General features: G+C 33.3%; 2 protein-coding genes across 2 annotated transcripts; one reads left to right on the forward strand and one right to left on the reverse strand.

Moving 5' to 3' along the window:
* Positions 1-10645: 10645 nt before the first annotated feature.
* On the reverse strand, positions 10646-13466 carry LOC141702030 (uncharacterized). Its single transcript, XM_074505735.1, has 5 exons — positions 13064-13466; positions 12478-12520; positions 12201-12361; positions 11543-12100; positions 10646-10961 (listed from the first exon to the last, which is right to left on the reverse strand). Exons 1-5 carry the CDS (start codon positions 13274-13276, stop codon positions 10797-10799), a joined length of 1140 nt encoding a protein of 379 aa, XP_074361836.1. The 5' UTR covers positions 13277-13466; the 3' UTR covers positions 10646-10796.
* A 1846-nt stretch (positions 13467-15312) lies between these two features.
* Positions 15313-17760, forward strand: LOC141702029 (protein FAR1-RELATED SEQUENCE 5-like). Its single transcript, XM_074505734.1, has one exon. The coding sequence runs from the start codon at positions 15313-15315 to the stop codon at positions 17758-17760; it is 2448 nt and encodes an 815-aa protein (XP_074361835.1).
* Positions 17761-18488: the final 728 nt, after the last annotated feature.

The raw sequence follows: 18488 nt of genomic DNA on the forward strand, positions 1-18488 counted from the left end.
TGTTAATTCAACGAGGGTTATATGCGACTCTCGGAGAGAAGAAACCTACTGAAGTTAATGGTACAAAGTGGGGAGACATGAAGTTACGTGCAACATCAATGATCCGGTTGACCCTTCCACCGGAAATCAAGTATGATGTTCTTGAAGAGGATAATCCCAAGAATATGTGGGAGAAGTTAACGAAGACTTATCACTCAAAGTCTTTGGCCAACAACATGTTTCTCAAGAAAGATTTGTTCGGGTTCAAGATGGAATTTAAGAGATCATCTGAATCGTTTTATTGGCTTAATCAACCAGCTGAATAATTTGGATGAAAAATTGAAGGATGAGGACAAAGTTGTTCTTCTACTAGTGTCTCTAACGAAGAAGTATAATACTGTGATGACTTCTTTATCGGTTGGAAAACGAAGTTAGATTTGGATGAGACTATTATTGTTCTTCTGGAGGCCAAAAGATTGATGAAATAAGAATCGAGTGACACATCTGATGGAAGTGCATTCGTGGTACGTGCGCTTGACACGGAAAAGAAGTATGTTAAGAAACATAATCCTAAGAGCAAGTCCAATAGACTACTTATCCAAGCTCTTAAGTTGAAATTTAAGGAACATGTACAAAAAGTATGCTCCAACAGCCTCTTAGTGATTCCTTAAATCACTAAAATCATCCATTCACTCTTTATTTTTAAGAAATAGCACCATCTTTTTAAGGATCCTCTAAACATTATTTTAAAATATATAGTGGGGACCACTATCCCTTTCTCTCTCTTTTACATTATATTTTAATTGATTCAATATATTTTTAATAGTAAAATATTATATAAGGAACAAGTTTAAGTAGTATTGTTGGAGACAAACATACTTACTCATGTCTTAACTTACTAAGAGCAAATTTTTCATATTAAATTTAAGGATTGAGTTGGGATACTGTTGGATTTGCTCTAATATCAGGTGTTTTTATTGTAAGGAATTGGGTCATATACAATTTATGTGTCCAAAGGCAAGACTTGAGAGAGTTGAAGAAAAAATCGAGGAGGGGTTAGTGTTTCGCTTATAGAAGCTGATGAAGATGTTCTTTTGGTTCAAGAAGATAAGGGATCAAAAGATTAATGAGTGCTTGACTCAGGATGTTCTCAGCACATATGTGCTAGGAGGAAGTGGTTCTCGTCTTACAAAAAGTGTGATGGAAAGATGGTAACTTTACCGAACAGTAAAAGGTTAAAGGTTGCTAGCATTGGTGAGGTAACAATGAAATGTCATGATGGTCGTGTTCATAAATTAACTCAAGTAAGATATATATCAGATTAAATCGAAATCTAATTTCATTGGGTAAATTAGTTGATTTGGGATATACTGTTATGATGAACAATATGTTGGAAGTCATTAAAGGGGATTTAAAAATACTCAAAGGTCGAAAAGATAAGAGAAATCTTTTTGTGCTAGAAGGAGGGGTTATTGTTCGAGGGGAGGCATTGGTGAATCGACGTCGATGGTTTGATGTGACCGTTAATTCGGTTGTGCATGAAACCGTATTGGGTTGAAGGGGAGGATTGTTGTGGTTAAACCCAATAGATAACATTGGCTTGTTAATAGAAAACATAATTGGATTGAGTAATAATTGTATGGGTAGACAATTATTATCATAATTGGGTTGGGTAATAATTGTATGGGTAGACAATTATTATTATAATGAGATTAGGTTATTAGTCTTGGTGGTAGTTTGTGACGGCTATATATACATAGTCATGTTATTGTTTTGATGTATGCTTGAGTATTGTTCGATTTAAGTATCGCGCGAGTGAATACCCTTTGGTGAGATTGATTGTATTATTGATAATTGTTTGGATTAATAATACAAGTTGTGACGTGAGTTTTTCCGCGTCATATATTGTGTGTGTGTTTTGCATTGTTTGTTTGGTTTTATATATTTGTGTGTATTCCCCTAACACGGGGAGAATTAAAAAGAAAAGAGAGACACTTAAAACTAGGACTTAAACGAGATATAACTGCGAAACCATAATCCTAGACACCTAATACTTCTCAATTCTCAAACTGGGGACAAAAGAGCATCATCTACTCAATTCCTTTGAGCCAATTCCAATTGCTCATGAATCACAAATTCAGTTATGGCCCGGTCAACTTTCATCTGCTCCAAATTCTGGTCTTCCTCATTCACTTCATCAGTCCCTACATTTTGCTCAAAGATTATGAGTGCATTTAAGTGTTTTGCAAGGGGTTTTGTAGTAGCCAGCAAGGAGTCAAAAATATCAGACACAACCGCAAGTCTTGTGTTATCAATGAAGAATTATAATAATTTTTAATTAGAAAAGGATATATAAGTATGAAAAACTAGATTAGTAAGAAATGTATTTAATTAAGTGTTTGATGCTCCTAAGAGTATGAAAAACTAAAGTGTTTCAAGAAGAGAAGGGATCAAAAGATGAATGAGTGCTTGATTCGGGATGTTCTCAGCGCATATGTGCTAAGAGGGAGTGGTTCTTTTCCTACAAAAATTGTGAGGGAAAGATGGTAACTTTACCGAACGGTAAAAGGTTAAAGGTTGTTGGCATTGGTGAGGTAACAATGAAACGTCATGATGGTCATGTTCAGAAGTTAACTCAAGTAAGATATATATCGGATTTAAATCGAAATCTAATTTCATTGGGTAAATTAGTTGATTTGGGATATACTGTTATGATGAAGAACAGTATGTTGGAAGTCACTAAAGGGGATTTAGAAATACTCAAAGGTCGAAAAGATAAGAGAAACCTTTTTGTGCTAGGAGGGGTTATTGTTCGAGGGGAGGCATTGGTGAATCGATGTCGATGGTTTGATGGTGACCGTTAATTCGGTTGTGCATGAAACCATATTGGGTTGAAGGGAGTATTGTTGGGGTTAAATCCAATATGTAGTAGGGGCTTGTTAATAGAAAGCATAATTGGATTGGGTAATAATTATATGGGTAGACAATTATTATCATAATTGGGTTGGGTAATAATTGTATGGGTAGATAATTATTATTATAATGAGATTAGGTTATTAGTCTTGGTGGTAGTTTGTGATGACTATATATAAAGTCATGTTATTGTTTTGATGTATGCTTGAGTATTGTTCGACTTAAATATCGTGTGACTGAATACCATTTGGTGAGATTGATTGTATTATTGATAATTGTTTGGATTAATAATACAAGTTGGGATGTGAGTTTTTCCGCGCCATATATTGTGTGTGTGTTTTGCATTGTTTGTTTGGTTCTATATGTTTATGTGTCGACCAGGCTAGATCATGAGTGAATAGAAGAGTCGCCTTTTTAGTGCTAGTTGAACGTAAAGTAATGGCTTTATCTTTGTTTCCCGGGCCTCTAGTGAGTTACAGACAGAGTTTGAAAAGGTCAAATCTTTGATGATTCCATCATCTATGATTGAGTTGCCCCTAACACGGGGAACAGAGAATTAAAAAGAAAAGGGAGACTTAAAACTAGGACTTAAACGAGATATAACCGCGATACCATAATCGTAGACACCTAATACTCTTCAATTCTCAAACTGGGGACAAAAGAGCATCATCTACTCAATTCCTTTAAGCCAATTCCAACTGCTCATGAATCACGAATTCAGTTTGGCCTGGTCAACTTTCATCTGCTCTTGATTCTGGTCTGCCTCATTCACTTCATCAGTCCCTACATTTTGCTGAAAGATTATGAGTGTATTTAAGTGTTTTGCAAGGGGTTTTGTAGTAGCCAGCAATGTGTCAAAAATATCAGACACAGCCGCAAGTCTTCCGCTATCAATGAAGAATTATAATAATTTTTAAATAGAAAAGGATATATAAGTATGAAAAACTAGATTAGTAAGAAATGTATTTAATTAAGTGTTTGATGCTCCTGAGAGTGCCCACATGTACAGGAGGTTAAAAAGGTTTTCCATATGAATATCTGTAGGTATAATTGTAAATATGATGGCTGATGTTTGGATTTACGAAACTGCCATTAATTTTTTGTTTTAAGTGCAAACTCATTCTATATTCTATAGACGAATATATAGAGTAATTTACATTTTGACGCGATAAATTGTAAAATAATTAAAAAACAACTATAAAAGTGATAATAAAGTGAAGAAACATGAAATATTCGTTGAAGAAATGTGTGTGTTGTATAAAGCAAATAATATAAGAAGAAGAAAAAAAGCGAAACGAAATAGAGGTGATTATGTCCTCATGAATAGTTTTCTCTTTTAACTAATATTCTTTTATTTACAATATTAATTAATCGAAGAAGTTGTGTAATATATAAGTTAGTCAAATAATGTATTGATTACAATTAATAAATGATAAAAATATATTTTTGAAAAACAATTGATATAAACAAATTTAATATATAAAAGTGATCTAGAAAGAACATAACATTAGATTTAAGTTGATACTTAAAAAAACAAAAAAATACTAGAAAGAGATTTAGTGCTTCGTAATAGTTAAAATGAGAGAAAATTATGCTAGATGGTGGAAGTGCATGGTGGTCTTTGATTTTTGATTTAGATATAAACAAATTCAAAATTTTTACTAACGTGTACAGTCCATTTCTCATTTCATTTCATGAGAAAGATCAAATATTTTTTTAAAAATATTAGTAATGCGGAGCATATAGCTTGGGAGTGGGAGTATTTGGACATGTCGGATTTAAATGGAAATTTATAGCAATCCTAAAGGATCTCTGGCCTCGCTTGATCAAAAATTCTGTCTTCCTTCCCTCGCTCAGGGAACATGACCATAAATTTTTTGCGTAAATTTTGTTGCTCCTCTCTCCCACGCTCAAGGGGCCTGTAGCTCAACTCAAGGGTTTGACACCTTGATTTTTTATAAATTACTCATAAAGATGTTTTGGGTTATTTATTAACCTTTTAATTTAAGGGTTTTATGAACCATATTTTTGGTATTTCTTTTGAGTAATTTTATATTTGAATCTTGGTATTGAGATATTGTTTTTTCCCTTTATTTAGTATTCATCTAGAGTTTTTTCCCTTTCGAGTTAAGACAAAATAATAAATATTATTGATCCGGCTAAAAAATTATAATATTTAATCTAAAACCAAATAATTTATATTATTGAATCTAAAACAAAAATAATTCATACTATTCATCCGGGCTAAAAATATAATTAATCCAAACTAAATCAATTTTATAATCAAAATATGATTCGACCTACCAAAACAAAATCTTATATACTATATATTTGGGCAAAAACAAAATTATATTTGATGTGAGCTTTAAACAAATAAAATCAAATTAAAAGTAAGTAGTTGGATTTGGTCGGTGTAATAAACCTAGAGTTAAAATAGAATAATGTAAACTATTGTTCGGGATAAAACAAATTTAACATCAGACTAAGCATGATTTGTATACTTTTGATTTGAAATTAAAATTAACTTTTAATTAAAACATAATTACTTTTCTAAACACATATAAAAAATCAATAAAAGTATATCGTTATTCAGTATTATTGTCATTTTCAAATACCTTTGATTAAAAAATCATGAATATACACGAGGATCAATATATTTATCATGAAATCGTATCATTTAAAAATTCTAAATGAACAAATTTAAGAATTAATTTCAATTTTTTTTATATTAAAAAACAATGTGTGCATCGCATGTGGTTTAAGCTAGTTTAACTTAAAATCTAAGAAAATCGGTAGGATGTGAGATTGTGATCGATAAATTAACTTTTAATTAAAACATAATTACTTTTCTAAACACATATAAAAAATCAATAAAAGTATATCATTATTTAGTATTATTGTCATTTTTAAATACCTTTGATTAAAAAATCATGAATATACACGAGTATCAATATATTTATCATGAAATCGTATCATTTAAAAATTCTAAATGAATAAATTTAAGAATTAATTTCTAATTAATTTGTTTTATATTAAAAAACAATATGTGCATCGCACGTGGTTTAAGCTAGTTTAACTTAAAACCTAAGAAAACCGGTAGGATGTGAGATTGTGATCGAAAAAATTATTCTTGTCAATCTGTGAAAAAATATTAGCTTACATAATAGGTTCGGAGAAGTACATATTATCATATCGGTCTAAATTTAATAATTCAATATATTCAAAATAATATTATTCTTGTTCTATTGTTTCAGTTTGGTTACAGATTTTTTCTGTTTTTTTAATGCGGTTTCGGGTTTTTTGATTTTTTTTGCTCACCCATACCGACACCTCATCTTGATTAAAAAAATCGAAGGTTACCGGAGATAATTCATGTTTTATAGAGATATTTTAGAAAAAAAGGATGTGGTAAACGATAGAAAAGAAGACGGAGAAGAGGACTGAAAGTTATGAAAGGAGAAGGTAAATGAAGAAGACAATTGGAAAATGAAAACAAAAAACGATGTCGTCTATTGTATATAATGTATCGTGATAGTATTTGGACTTTTTCATGTCCATGCTCATTTATTTTAATTCAGTTGTTTTCGGTTGTTCATGCCATTTGTTTCCAACCCACATGCTTATGATACACTATTGTACATCTATACTATACTTTTATACTAAAGTCGAAACACTGAAAGTTTTGGTTTCTGTTTTTCGGTCGTTCATTCTAATTAATAAATAATAGTTGCTAGCCGATTGCCTTTTCCAAACTAAAAAACTTTTAATATTACAAATTAATCGGTGTATAAATTATTTCTCATAATATTAATAAAAATTACAAAATATGATTAAAAACATGTCATATATAGTCTTATCACATATTTTTATTTCAAATTTGTTGTGTTCACATATCCGTGTTGAAACTTTGGACGGTGTCCCCATGTCCTGAATTTTGATCAGTCCTGAATTTTGATCAGACACTCGGATCATGTCCTGAATTTTCGAGAATGCCCCATCTAACTCGGATTGTGGAGTGTCAAACACTCCAAAACCGAGTTCGAGTAACATAGAAAATGTTGGTTTTTAGATATATATAGTCGAACTCCTGTCCAAATTTATACTCTAGAACGTGATAATCTTTCTATAGGGTAAAAAGTCTTGGTCCTATGTGATAATGAGTATTTTATATATAAACCTCTCTATGTAATAACCTTTCTAAAGTGATTATTTTTTTCCGGTCCCATCGATATCACTTTAGAGGGATTTTAGTGCTTTCAATTTTTGTTCTCTAATATTCTAAAATGTCTTGTACATGAATTAATAGATGACATAAGGATCATCCAGATAGTTATTTAATAATTTTTTAACACCAAGTAACTGAACTTATCATATCTCTTATGAATTCCCACATTCTTGGCATCTCATTTTACTCTAGAATTTTCATGATTTTACATATTGTTTTTTAACACTCCCTTTATTGTCGTAAAATCTTGACTCTAAGCAATTCTCGGAAGTAGTTGAACAAATTAATGTCCCAGGTACCCTAACTTGCTGTTTGACATGCGGTCCGCGCAACACAATGCCTATCACCTCAATTTGCCAAATCACATTCGAACTGCTGATGCCTTTAATGTGAAGCTCAAATTTCTTTTCTTGCTCGTGGCTTGTGAACCTTGCTCCAGCGGTTAATAGCTCAAAGGTCTGACCACTTGCTTAAGAGTTGACTGCAGTTGATTTTGTTCATGATTTGTGTTATTTATTATGCCTTTTGTTCTATAATTCTTATTCAAAATAATTAGGCCCGTTTACGTTTGTTTTAAACTAAAAAGGCCCGCAATGCAGGCCAGTATAATTAGGCCTGTTAGAATAAGTTATTAATAATTAGATCTGTTAAACTAAAATGTTCAAATTGAAATAGTTACATGTGTTTTAATTAAAAAATATATATTTTTTAAAACAAATAGGCCCATTGAAATATTGATCCTGATCAGGGATCATGATTCTCCTCATTCAGTTACCTAATAAAATTATTTCCTATCTTTATTGAAGTCCCAATATTTATAGCCATAATTAAATAGATGAAACAAATCCTTTAGATGATTATTAACCTATAACTATAATGTAAAATATTCCCAAGTACTCCCTCCGTCCCTTTCAATTATTTACATTTTTTAGAAAGTGTCCGACACGCATTTTAAGGTGCATATAAAGTATAGTTCTGTAATTTTTTTTACAATTTTATTTTTCTGAATAAAAATTAAAACATTCAACTTTTATTCAGAAAAAGAAAATTGTAAAAATAAGTTACACAACTATACTTTTTATGCACCTTAAAATGCGTGTCGGACACTTCCCAAGAAATGTAAACAATTGGAAGGGACTGAGGGAGTATCTATTTACCTAATATAATTTAAAGAGAAATGCTACAGTCCCAAAATACGATTCCGAAACGGTTCCCGAATGATGAGTTGTCACCATGCTATTCACTCATAAATGAAATGGGCCCCTCTTATATTAATATGAATCTCACGAACAAAAAGATGACACGTGTCATTTTGAGAACTTTTTTTGGTATTTAGCATTACTATAATTTAAATTCCTAATCTGGTTACAATTAATATTATTCCTGGATATAGACATTAAAAAAGGGAAACACAACAATTCATGACTAATACCATATGTAGTATAGCTATAAAGCTGGAATATTCCTAATAATCTAATTATTTGTAATCAAAAAAGCTAATCCATTATTCATGAAAAAATGGCATGTAGTATCTGCAAATTAATTTATTGTGCTAAATTACAAATAAATGCCAAGTAAATATGGTACACGATCCCGTAACACCTACCACTGAAAGGTCCTTCAGCGTTTTTAAGAGAGTACTGGATGAGATGACTTGGCAGATTATGATCAACACATTAGAAGTTAAATTTACATTTCATTAGTTCAATTTTAAGCATGTATGCTCAATAATTAGTAGAAGAATTTTGTTTACTTGTCGGCCAGGCGCCTGCCATCCAGTCAGTCCATTTTCGACTTGGCTTTATGTTCATGGTTAACTTACAATATTCATCCAACTACTTGTAATATATGAAATCTCGAGTCACATCAATGTTCTTATGTAAAATTTCACTTGTGAAACTTGAGCAGAGAAGCAGCGCATTTACAGTATACTTTTGGAAGAGTCGCTCTTACAGATATGCTGTTGGAAGAGTAAGTCATGTCTCTTTGCAAAGCTGCAGTTTAAACTTCAAATTCAGTTATTAATAAATGATGTACACTTTTTAGGATCCTTGTCATCTTGGTTATCTATCATTAGTGTATTTTGACAGTAGGGCAGCTGAATAGGAAAAAAAATGAAAATTGAAATAATGTCAATTTGCTAGATGTAAGATTCCGCTGCTAAATATCTTAATGATCTTAAAGCAAGAGGAAAAATCTAGGGGAATATAAGATTCCAACATTTGACTTGTTTATTTTTATTTCCAATATTGCTCTACATAAACAGAATTCTTTAAATGAGTTTAAAAGTAGAGGAGTAAAATGAAAAACACGAGAATACATTGATGATTTTGGAGATGATACAGGCTCATCCTTCTCAAAATGAGGTTTTGAATTGTTTACAGCTTCGTTCAGCTTGCAAGCTTCTAATTGGTACAAAAATTAAAGTTGACGAGTACTCCCTGCATCTTCATATGTAGCATATCCAGTACAGTTTAGAAACTTTTCTCTTGGATGATATCTAGATTTTGTACATGTTTTACGGATGTTTCTGAGTTTCAATCTTCTTTCTCATATATATCCATAGTCCATCCCAACTTAAACTTGTCTCTCATACAAAGTTCCAATTTTTCAGTTTGGGGCTCAATTATCCAGTTAGAAAGAAGAAGGCGCACAAGACTTTCACACGGGTGTTCTCATAAATCATACAACAATAGAAGGTAAACCCCATTTGTATTTACATTTGATAGTGGCCAAAATCACCTTCTTTTTTGTTTATGGAACAACAATGAAAGAAGTTATCCAAGGCAACAACACAGTAATCAGAGAGACACAACCTGTTATTACCATCTATTCATTGCTCTGAACGCCAAATTTAGCCAACAGTTTCTGCACAGTTTTTAGACCTGGTTTAATGTTGTCTTGCAAAACAAGATCAACTGACTTGGGATTTTTCTGGTCGTCATCTTCGGCGAATTGTGGCTTTAAAGCCTGAATAGTTTGACGCTGCTCCTGGGCAGTGATTATCTGAGACTTCCTACAGGTTCAACTGCCACTAGTTATGGTCTCTTAGTGCAGTAAAATAGCGAAATTCCAAAGAAAACATGTACTATTAGACTGGTCTGTGTATGTTGGAGAATCATGTTGTGGTCATTTTTGATATTCAGTTGATCCTATGTATTTTTTTTAAGTTGATCCTATGTTTTACCTCTGGTTTTCAGTAAATTTTTTGATAGAAACAAGTATTATGTACTTTGTGACATTAGCCATTGAAATCTTTTTGCTTTTGTTTAAAAATTGAAATCTCTGGGTTCGACCTTGCTCACCTGTCACCACTATACACAGATATCTTTTAGAGTATGAATTTATTTTTGGTGGTTTTGACTCGCATTGTAATCTTTGACGGCAACTTTTTATAATGCTTTTCATTGTGCCTATCAATTGTACTATGAGATGGCGGGACAAGTACATATGTGAGATTTATTTGAAGTCAATTTGGTTGATGAAAGATTTCAACCTAATTCTTTATAATGAGCTTCAAGCAAGAGGTAAGAAATAGGGGAATGTGTATATAAATGTATTTGGCTGTGGAATTTAATCCTGTATTAACATTGCACTTGTTTATTTTCGATACTAATATATCCAGGACAACTAAACAGTGACTGAGAAAATATCCCAGGTTATTTCCTTCTACTGATTTTTACCAAAATCGAAATTTGGCCAAGAGCTTCTGCAGAGTTCTTAGACCCCAGTGAACATCATTTACCAAAACAAGATCAAATGAATTGGGACTGTGCTCATCTTCATCTTTAAAAAATTGACGCTGCACTTGGTAGTCATTATCTAAGACTTCCTCAGATTTCAACTGCAAGAAATTATGTTCTCAGTACAGTGAAAAATCAGAGATCAAATGAAAAGTAATACTTTTGGATTTATTTTGTTTACAGTACAGTTGCTCCGATGTTTCACTTCTGATTTTAGTTTACATACGAAAACAGATTAATATGTTTACTGTTGGAATCAGTGGTCTGTAATATTTATGCTCCTCTCTGAGTGTCGGAGTCAAATTACTGCTCAAGTAAAATGCTTTTATTAATGCTATGGTACAAGTAAATTTCAGGACGTACATTTTACACAATCTACAGTTGGTAAGTGGTTACAAATATGAATACTATGCTACAAACTCACCCGTGATTAATTGTTTAAATTGCATACGAAAATTGTCCAAAAATTCATATTTTACCAACTACAGTAAATAGAGGAATAGCTTCTATTGTTTTAATGTCTCACAAGGTCATTTTATTCATACAAAAAAATACACTGGCGATTTGATCTGCTTAGAAGCAAGGAATCTCTAACATGTATCTTGTGATGGAAATCAAAGAAAATCATTTTCTAAAACACAGTGACGAACAGAAACATAAGCGGTGCAGGTTAAGCATTTACCTGTGGCATATTAAGCTCAAATCTATCCGCTTCAAGGGAGGAGGCATCACTAAGGACATTTCTTTCAACTTCCTTTGGTGGCTTCTCTTCAGGTTGAGTTTTTGGAAACGGATTCAAGCCTGGTACCAAAAGAGGCAGTCTGTTTGTTGATACTGTCTCATCTGTACTGAGTTTTGATTCCTTAAGTTTCATCATGCTGCCATTGCCTTCTATGACTAGCACTTTGCTATCATCGTCATCCGAAGTATCAGCAGGGCTTTCCCTAGGATTGCTAACGAATCCTCTACCAGGTACAGTGTTATTCTTATCAATATTAAGTTCTTTGTGTGAGCTGGTGATATCTTCTTCAATAATGATAGGCTCTTCAATTTGATTAATAATTAATTTCTCTTCTATGATCTTCTGAAGTTCTGCACTATCCCAATCTTCACAAACAGTAATAGTGTTCTGTGTCCCCGAAGTTTGAAGAATCCGATTTGGACCAGGTTGCCATGTGATATTTTCAGAACCGTCTTTTAGTATTATCTTGTATTTGATGCATTTTTCTATGGGAATATCCTATTTAAACCAATAAAAACGATTTAAAAAAATTAGATTTCAGGTTCAGTAAATTCTCTCTTCCCTGTGAATCATAATTACAAATTATGTTTATTCTTACCAGCTCAGTTGTCCACACATGTCCATCTGACCAGTTGAACGGCACAGCCTCTGATGGATCCCATTGTCCAAGCAGAGGATCATCTCCAACAATGTAAAAGTGTTGGCCAAATGAGCATGCTCTTTGAAGCTGGAATCTGACATGAACAGTTTGTATCTGATCTGTATGGTGACGATATGATACATTAGTAAGATGAATTATTTTTGAAAACAATATACGTCTTAGTGCACTAATTTAGTTGTTGATAAATGATGAAACATAATAATTTGAAGCTTACTTATAATATCGTAACACTCTGTTTCGTCATCTTGAATTTCTGCCTGCATTTGCAAACAATACACATAAAACAAAGAATAGTATAAATTTCGGAAAGAGTAGAGTGATCTTTCAATCCACATTAATTTATTGGCACCTATGCTTAAACACTTGCATTTCACATTAATTCAGTGGAATCGCTTTCTTTCTACATATAAACATTTTATTCTTGCCTCAATTTATATCATCCAGCTAGCATAGCATCACTAATGTACTTTGAATTTTAATGTAATAGCTGTGCATTTTAAACTACTTAAGCTTGACAGAATTCATTTGTATCAAGTGCTGATAGCTATAATGCAAATTATTGGAAGTGCCTATATATTAGCCACTAAACTACCACAAAATTGAACTACAACAAACTGCAATTTACTCTTCTTCAAATTAGTTACTAAATAACAGATGATACAGGTATATATATCACTGAGTTAACCAAACATAAATTGGGATTGTTAATGTTGATGTGTTTATGCTGCACATATTGATAGAATGTTGTACATATTCAAGTAAACACACACACAGAGAGAGAGGGAGAGAGAGAGAGAGACCTGGATGTCTGTGGATGACAAAGAAGAAAAGGGAAGGACGGGTCTTCTCTCAGGGAGAGGTTTACCCAGAGAGACACCAAGATTAGTAGTAGCATATTTATGAAGAAAATTATGTGGCCTCAAATAACATACTTCAGAAGCAGCAGGTATACTTAGAAGAGAATCCGTCAGGCAAAAAAGCCCTTTATCTCCAACATATCTTAAAGCCTTCATCTTTTACTTTCTGATATATCACACACTAAACACACAGTGAGAGTGAGATTCCAAAAGGAAAACAGAGAGCAGATTTTGTTTAGTGTGTTGTTTATAGTTTCTTTTATTTGTTTTCTGGTAAATATCTTAAAGTAGTGGCTTGGGAAGTGTGTGTATAAACACTGAACACTAAACAGTCAACAGATATGATGAATGGAGTACATTTTAGTGTTGCATTTTCCAATGCTCACATACAAACAAAGGACCGACCTATCGCTTAAATTTTATTAGTACAATAGCAAAAAAAAATTAAACCCTATATCAGATTCATCTGATCGTCCTCGACAGTTATTTTTCGTTCTCGTTTTCTTTGTGCCAAGTAAACTCACACATTATCGGATCGAAACGTGATCCCCTCCAGAAAACATAGAAATTCAGTTAATGCGCTAAATCTTTAGACTTAATTACACTTTATAACCCTTATCTTTCATTTAAAATCAAAACAGTATACCTACTTTGTAAAATAGTTTGCAACCTTTAACTTCGGTTATAAATTTGAAATTGAGATATAATATTAATAACTAAAATTTCAAATTAATTAAAATATTAATTTTAATACATTTTTTACATGAAAAAAAATTATAGTTATTTTCTATTAGTAATACTCTAAATTAATCATAATGCTAAATACTTAAAATATATTAATTAAGCAAAATATATGTTTATATATATAATCATAAAGTTTCTAAATATATCTATATTTTAAAATTTTAAAAATTATACTGAGTAATAAAATAATTGACATTAATATTATTTTTATAATTTGAACTAAATTTTAGTTTAATTTAAAAAAAATTAAAATTATTATTTAAATATTTTGCTGAATTTCAATTTTACCTTCCACAATATAAATATTTTTAACAAAATGGTTAAAATGATGCATATTGTATTTGATGTCTAAAGTTAGCAGTTGTAAACTGTATTTTTGAAAGTAAGTATATAGTTTTGTTATTCAATAAAAGGTAGGGGTTGCAAAATGCAATTAATTCAAATCTTTATTAGGAAATAGATGGATTAGTTAAGAATTCAATTATTGCACTAAATTTTTCTTCACAAATAAACGGATTAGCCAAGTATTTTGCTATTCAGAATTTGTAACCAAAATCACAAAAATCGGAAATCAATTGATTTTATTCCTAGAATTCCAGAAGTCAGTCAAATTTTAAAATAACTGGGTAAAAATTTAATCAGATCGAACTTCATTTTATGCGAGTACCGCATACATTATTGTTAACTTTAATATTGTCTTCACATGAATCCATGCGTTCAACCTCCATAAAATAATACTAACACTTTTAAAATTATAATTTTGTTTGCTCTCAAAATAAAGTAGACAGTATATTTTTATTTCGAATGAAATAATAAACTCATTCATTCAATTAAATTGATCAACTACTTTAAACAGGTTTAATCGTACCTAATTTTAGATGCTATTTAGATTTTAGAGGCAACCCGTGAAGTGGTGATAGATACATACAACTACACAGGCATGCTAAAGCTGACATGCTGCGTACAGTTTCATTCATATCACGCATAGTACTGCACTATTTGTTTTGGTAATTATTTAATTAAAAGACTTGGGGTTTTTTTTTTGGGGACGGGTCTACAACAACTACCGTTTGTTGTAGACTTAAATTTAACAAACACTTTTGCAGCCGTTGATCTGGGATTGGAGGGCTGGATCATTGGGGGGACCGCGGAAATTTTCAGCGGTCGGTCAGGACGGACCGCGGAAAATTTCTGCGGTTGGTACTGCTCCATTATCCCCAACTGCTCCCTTATCCCCAACATTCCAGCAGATCCTCATTTCACCACACAAAAACATCAAAATTTCAAAAAAAAATCTACTCTCCAAGTTTATATTTTAGGCGATTTTGGGACATTTTCATCAAAAAATTCAAGTTGTTTTGTCAATTCAAGGTATATTTCTTGTCTTAAATTTCACATTTTCATGGCGGATAAATTATTTGCTCGTATGTTTCGTCATAAACGTCAAAATGAAAAAAAAAGAGGCTATTGATTGTAGTTTACATCTTGATAGTTTAAATAGTAGTAAAGAACCTAAAACCCCTGTATATGTTGAAGATGATGATTTTGTAGATAGAAATGAGGAATTTATTAATTTAGATGACGATTTGGTTGATGTTGAAGATGAAAGTGATGGAAATGAGGTTGAAAATGAGGTTGAAAATGATAGTGATAATGTCGAGGGTGAGGATGAAGATGATAATGTAGAGGATGCAAATTTGTATGAAAATGTTGATGGGGGGGGGGGAGTTCCATATTTGAATCAAATTTTTCAAAGTGTGGATGAGGCCGGTCATTTTTTTAGGGCTTATGCTTTACGAAATGGATTTGCTATTAAAATTCAAGCTAGCCATCGTAATAAAGACAACGAGATATATGGTCGTTTATATGTTTGTAGGCTTTATGGAAAAAGTGTCGTCGCCGAGAGTAGTCAAAATAAACGGCGTAGAGAGGTTCTTCCTAAAAGCGAGTGCAAGGTGAGGATGTATGTCAATTATCAAAAGAAAAAACGTCACTGGGAGGTAACTAGCCTTGAATTGGTACACAACCACGGTCTTGTTTCCCCTAGTAAGATGAATTTGGTACAACGAGAAAGACATGTCAACACCGCGACCCGTAGTTTGATTAAAACGCTTTATGGTTCGGGGGTTCGTAATTGTCAAGTGATGAATGTGATTGGTAACATTCATGGAGGTAATGACAAAGTTGGTTTCAATGTTCAACATGTTAGGAATGTGTTAAGAGACGAGAGGAAGAAAAGGTTTGAGATTAGTGACGCCCAAGCGGGGTTGGACTTGTTGCATAGGTTGAATGAAGAAAGTGGTTCTAAATATTTTATTAGGACCGAAGTCGAAGAAGAGAATCGCTTGAAGTGTCTAGTATGGATTGATCCGAGATGTATAATGGCTTACCAAAATTTTGGCGATGTTATGGCTTTTGATACCACTTATCGGACAAATAGGTATGCAATGCCATTTGTCCCATTTACCGGAGTCAATCATCATTATCAATCGGTAATTTTCGGGTTTGCATTGATGCGGGATGAACACGCGTCGACTTTTGAGTGGATTCTTCGTACTTGGCTTGAAGGTGTGGGGAATAATCCTCCATTGACTATAATCACGGATCAAGATCAAGCCATGGCAAGCGCTATTGCGGTTGTACTCCCGAATACTACCCATTTATTGTGTTCTTGGCACATTAGTCAAAAATTCCCGGAGAAACTAGCTCATTATTATTCGGCTTTTCCGGAATTCAAGACGGACTTTAATAATTGCATTTATAAATCTCTCACCGAATGTGTTTTTGAAGCTAGATGGGCGTCGTTTGTGGAAAAGTATCACTTGCAAGATCATAAATGGTTAAAGGGGTTATATGAGTTGAAGCACAAGTGGATTCCTGCATATACTAGAAACAAATTTTCGGCGTTTCAAAATAGTACATCGAGGAGTGAGGGGATGAATTCTTTCTTTGATAAGTATGTGAGTTCGGCAACGGGTTTGAAGGAATTCATTGAAAATGCCCAAAAAGCATTGGCAAGGCAATTCATGAGGGAGAAGGAAGAAGATTATGTCACCATTAATCTAAAACGTCCCATGAAATTGCATACCACATTAGAGTATCATGCTTCTTGTATCTACACTAAGGAAATGTTTAGAAGATTTCAAGATGAATTGGTTGAGTCTTCAAAATACTTTGTTGAAAAAGACCGACGAGCTAGTGAAGAAGGGGAGAGAATGAGGGATGTTTATACGTACTATAGTTGTTATAGGCCCATGTCCGATCCTACGAGAAGAAATGTTTATTTTGTGGCATTCGAGAAAGCAAGCTCTTTGAGAATGTGTACGTGTAGAATGCTTGAACATTCGGGGCTACCTTGTAGACACCTATTGGCGGTCTTCACTAAGAAACGGGTTTCGGAAATTCCCCCGTATTACATAAACCGGAGGTGGACAATGCATGCCAATAGAGTTAATGGTGTGTTGCCTTACAATTTGGATGTTGGACAAAGTCATGAGATGACCTCAACCGATCGATTTAATAGCATGACAATGTTAACCATGAGTTTTTGTCAAAGTAGTATTGCATCCAAGGAACGGTATGATTATGCCGTTGGAGTGATGAATCGAGAAATACCAATTCTCGAAAAAATGAGCGTTGATGGAATTAAATCTTACGAAAGCAATTCGCAAGCTCCAAATGCAAGTGCTCATGAAGAAACAATTCTTGACCCTATTATGTCCCAAACTAAAGGGAGGAAGAAGGACGTTCGTTTCAAAAGTCCAATAGAATCGATTGGTAAAAAGGAGAAGCCGCCAAGAAGGTGCACTTATTGTCAAATGGAAGGCCATGATAAAAGGAAGTGTGTTAGTAGACTAGAAGATCTTAAAAATGTTCAAGAATCGCAATATAATTAGTGGTGTACCATTTTGTAACCGAATGTTGTAATCTTTAAATGGATTTGAATTTTAAGTGTTTAACATTGCTTTCTTTTTGGTTATGTTTTATTGTCATATAATTGCCAATTATTGTCATATAATTGTGTTTTATTGTGATAGGTAACATGACTAGCGAGTATAGTGGTGAGAACAACTCCGATCATAGTTGTGATTCGGTTTCCCACGTTAGCAACACATTCTCGGACTCCCTACCAAGCGACTCGTGGTATGAGGACAATGACGAGGAAGATGTGGTCTCACCAACCTTTAGTGAGATGGAAGATGCATGTGCCGAGTTGATGCCCCTTGTGGACAATGACGAGCCACCCCATGTGGAGGAAGAGGAAACGGACTTGTACCCACCCGATGAGGAGGCTTATAGGGCCAAAAATTGGATCGAGGCATGCAATTGGATGGAGGGTACTGAACCGTGGAGATTGGTGAACTCTCATCCGGATCCGTACTTCCTTCCGATCTTGAATTTGGGCAACAACACGCCCGATGGAAAATGGAAAAAATCCGGATGGAATGGCGGTAAGCTTGTTAAATGTGATCGGATTGCCGATATTGTAAACTTGAGGCCTCGTGAGGGTTGTAATATGGACCAAATACGCATCGAATATGTGAAGGGTTGGGTTTCACACCTAACGGGAGGGACGGAGAGGGAACGCGGTACATGTTTTGCAAGATTTCGTCTCTACGATGGC

This window comes from Apium graveolens, unplaced genomic scaffold (genome assembly GCF_009905375.1).
Source record: "Apium graveolens cultivar Ventura unplaced genomic scaffold, ASM990537v1 ctg4530, whole genome shotgun sequence".
NCBI classification, from domain to species: domain Eukaryota; kingdom Viridiplantae; phylum Streptophyta; class Magnoliopsida; order Apiales; family Apiaceae; genus Apium; species Apium graveolens.